The sequence below is a fragment of the Chelon labrosus genome (assembly GCF_963514085.1).
Source record: "Chelon labrosus genome assembly, chromosome: 13".
Taxonomy (NCBI): Eukaryota; Metazoa; Chordata; class Actinopteri; order Mugiliformes; family Mugilidae; genus Chelon; species Chelon labrosus.
Window position 1 is genome coordinate 20,292,674 of NC_140346.1, and position 12,039 is coordinate 20,304,712.

The window sequence follows — 12,039 nt, forward strand, 5'->3', positions numbered from 1 at the left end:
CTGTTCATCTTCTCCTACACCTTCATACAAGTTCTTCTCTCTTGCCACACATGCTCTGGCAATAAATAACAGAAAGAAACCGCAAACAAAACATTTTGTAAAAACGTTTCAGAGCCTGGAACTAATTGTTACAGCATGCTTTCCCTGGTGCATTTAGACAGATGGTACATTGGCAAGAAGAAGTCCAGGTGAATGATTAAGAGACATACTGATAATATGTTCGGACTACTTGGAGGGTGTGGAAGAACATGTGCAGCAGCAACCTCTATCGGATCATGGTCAAATTAAGGAAAATCCAAAGCAGCAAAGTCAGCATTTTAAGCACATTACCCAGAGTGCCCAAGCTGCAGTGTGTGTGTATTGATTTTTGATCCATCTGTATTCTTTAACCTCAAACGCTGTCTGCTTTCTGCATGATCCTCAGTGTTAAACGATGCTGTTTTTTCTTTTTATTTATAGCTGCACATTTAATGTACAGTAAACAGCTACGTGTGTGTACTTGTCCGTCTGTAAATCTTGTGTACATGTATGACTGCATTTCAATCCCAGAAGAAGTCCATTTCTGACAATAATCTGTGTAAATCCCATTCCTGAGTAAATGTGTGTTTGCTTTAGGTAAATCATCAGTGTCAGATCATGTTGTCTGTTTTTACTGAATGGTCCAGGCAGGTCAGGGAGTTTACACTCAGTCCTCTCCTGCAAGTAGCATAGTTAGAGATGAACCAGGCCCGTGTCGTTTGTTTCCCATCGCAGGCCTCCTCTCACCCCCTTGCCAGGGGTAGAGCCCTGCTGGGACGAGCCTGCCAGGAGCAGTTTCTTGCCCCCGCCGGCCAGCCCCCTGTGAGTGCCTGCCTGCACCAAAATACAGAGTGTGCTGCACTGCACTGGCTTGGCTGCATGGTTAACGTATTGCATAGAAATGATCCAATGGTTATTGTAGTTGTAGTGGAGCCTACTCCCGGCCTATTTGCATGCACAGACTTCCACTCACCCTGCAGGGATTAAATTGCATTGGCTCAGCTGCATGTACAGTACAATACTGTGTATATGCACTCATTGTAATTTATGTCCACCCGATGCATTCCGCGACCCGGTACAGGAAGTGTCGAGTATGCTGCTCCTGGTGTGGGCAAATGAGGCCTGGTTAGATGTCATCTGCTTCCCTCACATCGACATTTGGTGCAGCATATGGATATGATTTTGCAGCAATTGGTCTCACGTCTGCTCAAGAATATGTAGATTCAATAGATCTGTGATATGGTTGTCATGGTTGCGTTGTTAGTTCTCCTCTCATCCCGTCACTGTGGCTTGGTTCATTAGCTGCTGCCCTGTCAGGATGCTGCTGCCGCCATGACCTGGTCATTATCATTATGTAGTCCATTATGGCTGCCTTGATCGAGTGCTATGGCTTTGTATTGTGTCATCTGTTTAGAAACTGCATTCATGCCTATTTATTTATAGCACCGCAGATTTTTTTATTCTCAACCCACTTTATTTTTAGGGTTTCTTTTGGTGTGTGTTTAATCAAGCCTGTTCCTTGTGTCTGCATTTTTGTTTCAACCAGGTTATCATCTGGGAAGATAAGTCCAGAGAGCTCCCCTCCATCTCGACCGCGCTCTCTTTCCTCAGAGGGTTCCCACGGCCCAGGCCTGTACGTCAGGAAGCTGCCCAGCCCTCAGAGAGAAAAAGACAAAGAGCTCTCCTTCTACAAGAAAACCAAGCGTGCCATAGCCAGCAAGAAATACAGTGTGTCCAAACATGAGGCGGAGGTCACCACGCCTATCGAGCTGATAAGCCGCGGCCCAGATGGCCGCTTCGTCATGGACATCAGCCCACCTCCTCGCCGCATCCAGGGCTTCCCCTTCGCGGAGGAGTCTGACATGTACCCCGAGTTCCGACAGTCTGATGAGGAGAATGATTTTGACCCCGGGCCTCTGCCACCTATCATGCCCACGCTGCGGCCACAGCTCTCCCCAACGTCCTCCAGCCTGGAGTCAACGCAGCCCCCCACCTACAGCCCCCGCCTACACAGGCCCATGGAAGGTATGAGCTTTGCAGAGGGCAGTGCACTTCACGCCTCAGGGCAGGCCCCGGCCTCCCGCTACAGAGGCTTTCCCCAGGGCCCGTTCTATGGGTATCTAGGCAGCCGCACTGAATCAGGGATTCCACCGCCATTCTACATGCCTGACATCAGCCCGCGTAGCTCCGCTCTGTCCTCACCCCCAGGCACCGCTGAGGGGCCCTTTGGTTACCCCTCCATCCCTGAGGAGAGTGGGGAGATGGAGCTCCATCAGTACACTGCCTCTGGCCACTCTCTGTCTCACACTCACAGCCCTCCTCGCTCACCTGAAAGCTGGCAGCCTCATGAGTTACCCTTCCTAGGTCTAGAAGGCCCACGGTTCATATACCCACCTCACCATCCCCTACATCATCCCCAGGACCTCCCTGATCCACCCCCATACCCTCCTCACTCTCTCCCCCCAAGTCGCTTGCATCTCTCTCACCTAAAGGATCCAACAAGCCCTGGACTCCTGCAGCTGGAGGTCCCTGTGGCTCCCCCAGGCAGAGACAGGCCCCCAGGGCCTTCGAGGCGTTTAGCTATGCAACAGGCCCAGAGTCTCGGCCATCTCAGACACACGGCCCACGGTGTGGGTGTACCAGTGTTGCCTTACCCTGACCCGGCAGCCCGTGCAGGGAGCCCAAGCACAGCCCCCAGTAGTAGCCCTCAGTCCTGGCTCAGCCCGAGGGCGGGGCGCCGGGCAGACCCCAGCCTACCCCCGCTAGTACTCCAGCCCTCCCGCCTATCTCCACTATCCCAAAGCCCTCTTAGCACCCAGCCAGGTTCCCCAGATATTCTAGTACGGCCCCCTCCGCGCCCCAGCATCCTCCGCACCTCTCGGTCTCTGGAGATGCATGAGCTCACCCTGCAGCCCTCGGCCACTGTCAGTTTCTCCCGGAGGTCCTCCCTGTCCGCCTCCCCCACTCAGAGCCAGGGAGCCAAGCAACCCAGCCCCAGTTACCACGCCCACATGTCCTATGCCTCCACTGCAGCCAGTTACCCCTCCCAGTCCCCTTCTCCCCCTCCAGAAGGCAGGGATGTTTTCGGGCAGAGGCCATCCCAGAGAAGGACAGAGGAGGAGATGCTGCCCTCAGAGCCCTCCCAGCTCCAGATATCAGCCTCAGGGTAGGTGATCCATTCCAGTAGAGAATAGTCACACATTATTTAAGGAGGAGACTTGTCTCCTCGTCTGCTCTCTATTCCAAATTTCCTCAATATATATCGACAGTTTTACTTTGATGAGTCCATTTAATAATTATAATAATAATAATTAAGATGCATATTGTACTTTAATATGCAGAAGGCATGTAATTGCATTTAGCACACATTGTGTCACTTCCTAAAAATGACACCTCTCTAAACCATGACAGTTTAAGAGCATGTGAAATTTGATTTTAAGATCATGTATTTTTGTCTTATATTTAATCTCTTGAAATAATGATTAAATAACTTTTAAAAGGAAGGTTTTGTCAACACACTGAATGCAGGGCTGCAGAAAACCTTAAACTGACTGCCTTGAACATCAAAATTATGAATTGTTTTCCAGATCAGGACTTAAATTTGATCAAATTCATTATTGATAGAAGTCTGAAAGTTTTTAGGTTTAATTTTTACAATCTGCCATTTACTAATGCTTTATAGAATAGAACTATTATTATATTTTATCCTCCTCCAGCAGGATGCACGTTAAATCTTTATTCAATTAAATAGTACACTTGAATTATTGTATTATTTTTATGGCCGATCTGTTAATGACTTGTTGGCCTCTAATGATACTTTCCAGCTTTTGACTTATCGCCATTTGAGAAACTTTAACATTTATATTTTCAGACCTGATTGCTTAATAGTCTGTAACAGTTTTTAAATCATTACTAAACTCATAAATACTTAATAAATGATGGGTGATGAATAAACCATCAGGTCTGCAGATATAAAGTGTGATAAATCCAGGGTTTTATAATGTTACTAAGTCATAAATAAAAGCCTGTGGTGATATATTTGTTCTCGGATTATAAATTATAATATTAATAATAGGTTGTTAAATATACTCTGGCACAGGTTAAGTGCCTCGCTGGCGGAGGATAAGAGCTAGCCGCAACCTGGCAACCCAAAATAGACTGTAATTATTCTCTACAGCATTAGTAAATCATTTATCAGCCATGAAGTTATTTACTAAAGTAAGTAGTTTTATTTTATTAGAAACGTACGGATCAAAAATAAATACTCGCTGAACATAACATTTCCCCTGTACATCCAACATTTAGACAGCAGACATAACGAAGAAAGTTTTAGACTTTTACATTAAAAAAACAACAAAAAAACAAAACAAGCTGAGACTCTTTCACATTCATGCCCCATAAAGTTTCTTTACTGCACACACTCCTGTGGCCCCTCACACCCACCTCACAACCCTAGGAGCTACAGTCATAAGGTAGCTAAACCCACGAAGCTTGACGAGACTTGGCCCTGCACTGTCACTGGCCTTTAAGGAAAGTAGCTTATAGGGCTGCTGCTTTATAGAGGGTAAGGGTCTTACCTGATTTGTTTTTGATTGATCTCAGCTATCTGGGCAGCGTTGTTGTGACCCGGTCCCCTACGCCGCAATAGGTAAGGGTCGGACCCATGTCTGAGAGGGGAGGGGTCAGCAGGGGGAGGGCTCTAATCACTCTCTCCTTTAAAGGGGAATCGCTTTGGGTTGTGCCTCTGTGCTGGATTCAAGTGAAGTACAACTAATGGTAATAATGACTGCAGGACACATTTGTCAATACACTTCCAAGGCACAGTAAGCCTGCTGTGGTGTAGGCTGCAGTAATTGGGCTTGAGAGCAAGCAGGAGGACTGTGGAGAAGCATTTGATTTTGTCTTTTTCGCTCTTTGAACAAAAAAGAACAACAAAAAAAAGCCTTGAATCAATAGAGGACGCACATGAATGATAGACTGGAGTATTCCCCTTTAAAGTTTTGTTCCATGTGCAAAATGCCATGCATGCATTCTCTAAACTTCTCTCTACGACCAAACAAATAACAACAATTCTCAAACTAAATTCTTCGTCACATTTGTTGTCCTTAGTGCTTTCGTTTTTCTGTCATGTGACTGTTTTTTAATGGCCATTTCCTCTTCCTGTCATGTGACTTGTTCTTTAACGGCCATTTCCTCTTCCTGCCATCTCCTCCCGTCAGCATGGTGAAGCCTCTGTACGCAGTGTTCATGTTTTATGAAAGTGTGCTGTATAGTGTTTATGTCTATGGAAATGTACCTTTGAAACACACTGTGGCCTCTGATGATGGAAAATGTTCTCTTATCTGTCCAGGACTGTTGCAATTCTCAGATTTGTCTCCCCCTCTCTGCTAATGGCTCTCAATCTCTCTCTCCACAGTGACAAGTGATGGACAGCATCTCTAAAGCTTTGTGTTCCATTTCCCTTTTGAAACAATACATGTTTGGCACAACAACTTGACTTAATGAAAGCACATTAAGTCGGGTTTTGAAGCTGTTTGCGTTCAGTCCTCTGAAAGGCAAAGACACTGAGCCTCATGAGCCTGAACTTAAATGTCTGTGAGGTTATTACGTAACTTTATTACATCTTTCTGTGAGACAACAAGTATTCGGTTTGAGGTAAAACATGAAACAGGCTAGAAATCTGAAGATTATTTTGTGCTGATTAAATAATGTTTCATCCAACTTAGCATGTATCACTCATGAAATGAAAATAGTTCTTTGAGTTTCAGACTCGGCTTCTTTTTAAAACACATTGGCGCTCAAACTTGAGGAAACGGTCGGAGAAACGCTGACCGCAGGGGTCGACCACCTTTCATATGATCACTGTCGATTTGCAAACCTTAAACTAATAGTTAGTTACACATTAAAGAGGGTTTGACCTTGTTTGCACTACTTGTGGACTTTCAAGTGTATTATTTACACAGGCTGTCCTCTCTCAGGTACTCATTCACACAGTCTAAGATGTAGTCTGCTGTGATACAGTTAGCTCTTCAGTAATTCTAGTATTTCAATAAATGGTTCTCTCACATTAGACAGTCCAACGTCTGGTAGCTTCTCCAGTTCATCTGCTCAAAAGACTCATACGAGTCTGTTAACAACCAGACACTCACCTATAACTAGAGGATCTTTTTAACCCGGTGGTGTCCTGTTTTTCCACAATTTGATTATTTTGTAATTGACAAAGCGGACACGGCAAGGTTAATCTGAGAAACGCCCTCTGATTACAAGTGAGTATCTGTTCGCTAACAGGCTCTAGTCACGTGAGCTTCAAGTAAGTGTGCTCCTCCAGCAGATGCTCTTAAAGGGGAATTACCGTTTTTTTACAACCTGGACCTTACTTCTGGCGTAAAATACGATCGTTTACTCACCCATATAATTTTGGTGTCATTTGGAGTCGTTCGGACGATATTACGCCGCGTATATCCATATAGTGGGAGTGACTGGGGCACCGAAACGCAGCCTCTAAATAACGCATTATCTGCTGCGAAACTCATTAATTTCACCAATATTTTGTTATGATATGCTACTGCTATTTTTTTGCAACATGGCTGAATATTTTTCCGATTCTGAGGTTGTGGACGACCACTTTGTTTATGATGGGCGACCTTACCGTTTTGAGCCAGAGTATACCTTGTTGAAAGTAGGATGCGGAGGCAGAGAGAGGAACAGCTGTCCGAAGAACAACAAACCACTGCACGTCCGCGAATATAGACAACAGATAACTCCGGACTCAACGGGGAATAGCATTAGCTTATCATAACAAAATATTGGTGTAATGAACGAGTTTCGCGGCAGATAATGTGTTATTTAGAGGCTTCGTTTCGGTGCCCCAGTCACTCCCACTATATGGATATACGCGGTGCTCCGCTGGATCTAAATATCGTCCGAACGACTCCAAATGACACCAAAGTTATATGGGTGAGTAAATGATCATATTTTATGCCAGAAATAAGGTCCAGGATGTAAAAAACGGTAATTCCCCTTTAATAAAAACCTAAACTCCCCACAAGTAATAACTGAAGAAGACCCTCGGTTTAGCGGGGAAACGTCTTCAAGGAAACTCGTCCAGTTGCTGTTGTTTTAGCTTTGTTTTTTTTGGATGTACCGTGACCAGGATGACTGACCCATCTGCACAGACACATTTGGCAAAACGTTCGGACATGGCAGAGCATATAAGCACGACACTGCCCTCTTGATTCTTTGATGTTTTGTTTTTCTAATGCTTAACATTCGGCCTCACCACATTTTCGCAGCAAAATGCACTCTTCTTCAAACAAACCCAAACTCAGCTGGGTTGAGGAGTCCTGCTGGATTTGCTCCTCAGGACAGCTTAACGACCCCTCAGCTGGTAAATGCTGATTTAACAGGACATCATATAAACTATTCAAAGGTTGCCGACCCCTGGCCTAAACCTGGTGCTGTTGGAGATAATACAATAAAACTTCAGTGTCACAGGAACAATAATGTTCCAGAAATTATTTTCATTTTATGAGTTTTATACAGCAAAGAGACCAATGTTGCCCGCATTTCTGAAGCAGTCACTATTTAAAGACCCAAACCTCTAAAGCTTTAATGTGTTTGTTTCCATTGTTAGCGCTGTTGCTAACGCTACATTATGTTCCTAAGTTACAATTTGAGGAACAAATAGAATTGGAGGAACAAATAGATTATTGGGAACAGTCTGTAAGAGTAAATATGTATTTCATAAAATCATGGACTGGGTCTTTAACGTGGTGATTGTTTAAGAACGAACTTGTAGCCAATAATTTCACCAAATCCACTGCCACCTTACGTCGACTACTCTTTCTTTTCACTTTCTCTTTTTCATTCTGTCCCTTTCTCTTTCTTTGTATCTAACTTTTATCATCCATCAACGCAGATAGAAAGTGGAAATTCATCATCTTAGTGAGTGGGCTCTCAATAGAAGTTCAAGAGCTCATCCAATCATACATTAGCACCTACTGGAAATAGAAGCGAAAGTGACATGTTGTCTCTCTGACCAAACACGACTGTTGGATTAATGCAGAACAATGTATGCTGTGCTGTGTCTCGTCTTTCCAGGGAACCTCTAGGTGCGTCTAGTGATACTGCCGGGTCTGAGAGCTTACCAGCACTGCTACACCACTGTATTACTAAAGCCAAGGGAGTGGCTGCCAACAACAATAACAACACAACCTCCGGAAGGAGAACAGGTTCGTGTGGAGATCAGAGAAAGGAGACAAAAGGTTGATGTTCAAATATGCGGCTGATGTGTTACGCCTGCGCCTCTCTTTCAGGTGTGTCTCCCTCTCAGACCCAGCAGCAATCTCAGACCGCCCAAGAGAGAGAGGATCTTAACTTCCACAGAAAGAGAAAAAGGCAAAACAAGAAGAACCCCTATCTCTATTTGACCTCCTTCCTGCACCGCAGGCAGTCTGAGGAGGACCAGACGGGCATTCTGGCCAGTGCAGACTCTGAGGGCCCAAACTATGGGACTCTACGCTGACCCGTCTGCCCACCAAGCCATTGGACTCGACTAAACTTGAACACCCCACCTCAGCCCTCCATGCTCCAACAAATCAAACATTTCTTATAGCCTCTAAAAGCCCATGTGTGTTTGAGGAGCGGGGAAAACATCGAGCTGAATACTCTGGGGGTTTGGAAAATCTCACCTGAAGACAAGAACTTTTCTGAGTTGTCACCGCTCCTTGTCTCACTTGAAGTCGCTCTAAAAAAATATATAATGTATATAAATAGTAAAACAAGGGAATTAAGCTTCCTCCTACAGTAATAAAAATGTGTTGGTTGAGTACGTCACAACACGTTAAAGATTTTTCACTCACTGGTCATTGAGGGGTCCATATGTTTAGGTTTTTCAGTGATACAGCGTACTGTTAAGCCTGGTGCGTCCTCGGACAGGGACATGAGTCTACCTTTCCTACAATACAAATAGTGTCAGTATTTAAACACAGGGTTCTTACCACAAAATATACCTCAGAGTAAACGCAGAGTTGCTGTAATTCTTGTGGTATACTGTACGTACTTGACCTTTTTACAAAGGTTTATATCACACACACACACACACATACACACACACACACACACACACACACACACCGCTCTCATTCAAACGGACAATACGGCCTAATCTAATTTAGACGCTTTTTATTATCAGTGGTAGCTGGTGTTTCTTTTGGTTTGTGAGCCGACGCCGACCATTAGAGGACAGTGTCTTAGTTTTATTCGCTGCAGCGCTGCATCACGACCACGCGCGAGAGATCCCTCCAACTAATTTGGGACAAAAAACGCTCAGCAGAGTTCGGACTCGAAGGGTCAGAAGAACCGGATGGCGAATTGTGAAATGTACTGTAGTAGTATGTATTTGGTTATTAAGGAATCATTTGTGAAATGTGGCACGTCTCGAGGTGCCTTTATTTTGCCTTTTTTCTCTATTGTTTTTTATTTTATGTTATTCTAACATAAACTGCCTTTTTCCTTCGCCTTCTCACATCCGTCTCTCTTGTGGGAGTGGACGGACTCCAATATTAAGCGTAGTTTTACTTTCTCTGCCAAGGACACATGAGACGAAATCCTATGCGGGACGATGCATAACTTTTCATTTTACCTGCTTCAACTGTGTATATCCAAGTTTAAAGGAAAGAAAACTTGTAAAGAATTTAAAGAGAAAAAAGCAGATTGGAAATAAATCAATACGTGTTGCTGTAGTGGAGAAGCACTGTACATGCAAAAATACCAACAACAAAACAACAAAGGTACAGTGAGGGATGTTAAAGCAGAATGTGACTGCTATCATAAAGCAATGGGAAACAAAAAAAAAAAAATGGCCACCCTGACTGTTTATCTTCAACTGTATATTACTTGCTAGCTACTTTCTCTGTATGTTTGTTCATTTTTCAACACTAACCGATAATGAATGTATGTTTTGCTGTACAGGAAATGAATGTCCCAATGTCATGGTACATTGAACGGCCCCCGGTATATATCGCATTAAGCCCTAAATTCCTGTTTTGCCGTCCCGCTGCGCGACTACAAGAAAAACCCAAACAGTTTTTTTGTTATTTTTTTGTTTGTTTGTTTCGTTTCAAAGCTAGTTCAATCGCTCCGAGACATATCAAGCAGATTTCCAACAAATCAAGACGTTTTCCGCCGAGCGCCCACGTGAATGAATCGACTCAAATGTCTGCTTAGTGAAATCTTTTGACTAGTGAGAAAGTGTTGATTGCCTGAAAAGCGAGCGTCAAAGTGCATATTCTACTTTAGCTAAATTGGTTTCATGTATGATATGAAAAAAAAAATCTATATTTGTTATGTACTGTACATGGTGTGTATTGTATTTGTAAAGAGAAATGGAAACCATGTTTTACAGGAAGACGTTCTTGTACGAGGATGTATTTAAAAAAAAAAAGACGGGGGGAGTAAAATTAGGAAGAAAAATTAGATTATATATAAAAAAAGTATTTGCTTACAGTACGGCTTTAAGTGGATAATGTTTTTAAAACATTTTAAGGTGCCTAATTTGTCATACTTTAGCAGACGTTATTTTATCTGAGAAGAAAAAGAAAAGTTAATGTTAGTACCGTACAGTGTATTATTATTATTATTATTATTATTATTGCCATAGCCCGCTGGCTGCACAAGCTGAGTAGTATTTTCTCTGATGTATAGTACGTGAATGAACATTGGAAACAGCTTTAGAAGCAGAAGTGTGTTGCCCTCTATAATATCCCTGGAACAAAGTTAACACTGTATTTCGACCGTCCATGAGCACACATGTAGATTCACTCCAGATCCTCTCCGCCTTCACGTGTCCAAAGCAAATAAAACCTTTTTCTAAGAGTCACGGGACATGCTATAGTCATGTACAATACGTGCTGTGGAGGAAAATTGTGTTTACATTAGTTTCGATGAAGACAAGTGTGTTAGGGCGTAGTTGCTTTGAACATTACGACTTGGTGCTATGTTTAACTTTGTGGTGCTGTAGAATAGAGGTCTGAAGATATATTTTTCTTTTTCTTTTCCACACAAGCAACTCTTTCGGCCCTGTGTGTGTGTTTGAGCAACTAAACTAGACACTGTAGGTCATAACATGGTGTGATAGACAATACTGGCAAGTAGTCGTATAACCTCAGATAATCGTGACATTCAGATGAACTCGAGATGACCTGTTTTCTATGGTGTGTTTGCAATGTCTGTCTGTGCTTCCAAGGTACCCTCTCTAAAGTATATTTGTGATGAGAATATTAACCCAGCCTAAAAGGAGAAACATAACCTGATTTAGATTAGTACTCGCCACGAGAAAACGCGGGGGGAGGGAGGGAGGGAGGGAAGGGAGGGAAGGGAGTCTGAGAGCAGGTCACCTGGGAATCTTTTTTCTACCAGTTCCTGTAGTTTCGTTCCAACGGCACTGTTTTTCAAGCACACTACTGCAACGGGGCGCAGCCTCACATCATCCCGCCACGTCTCTGAAGTAGAGTCCCTACTAGTACTGTACAGTATAGCCATGAGTAGTCATCGGTTTGTATTTATTCTCCTGGTAGAAAGGTATTGGGAAAAGCTCATACATCCTCCCCATTGGGTTTTTACAAAACGGATGTCGTCTTCCGGGCTTTTTTTTTTTTTTTTTTTTTTATTATTATTATTTTATTTTTAAAATTCGCATATTCAACAGAAACATGTACAGTGTTTAAAGAGGGCTGCTTTGGACGTACTGTTAGCTCAGTTTTTATTATTATTTTTTCTATTTTTCTGCTTACAGCTTTTAGTGCATCACTAGGTGCCGGTAGGATGATACTTAGAACAGATTTGATTTTTTATTGTATTAATCTTGCATGTAGAGACAATACAAAGAAAAAAAAAAATACAACAAACGCCTATTTAGCAATCATTCATGGACATCTGAGCTGGTTTGTTATTGGACGGAAAATAGAAATATGTAGTATTTTCTATATTCTCTGTTTTTTCATGTGTACCAGCACTGAGAAA

At 43.2% G+C, this 12,039-nt stretch overlaps 1 protein-coding gene across 1 annotated transcript in view; it reads left to right on the forward strand.

Moving 5' to 3' along the window:
- Nucleotides 1-9,069, forward strand: part of igsf9ba (immunoglobulin superfamily, member 9Ba) — a 71,884-nt gene extending 62,815 nt beyond the window's left edge. The window contains exons 18-20 of the mRNA XM_084559341.1: nucleotides 1,565-3,184; nucleotides 8,119-8,249; nucleotides 8,334-9,069. Of these exons, the coding sequence (XP_084415467.1) occupies nucleotides 1,565-3,184; nucleotides 8,119-8,249; nucleotides 8,334-8,542 (1,960 nt within the window). The 3' untranslated portion in view covers nucleotides 8,543-9,069. The remainder of the gene's footprint in view (nucleotides 1-1,564; nucleotides 3,185-8,118; nucleotides 8,250-8,333) is intronic.
- The last annotated feature ends 2,970 nt before the right edge of the window (nucleotides 9,070-12,039 follow it).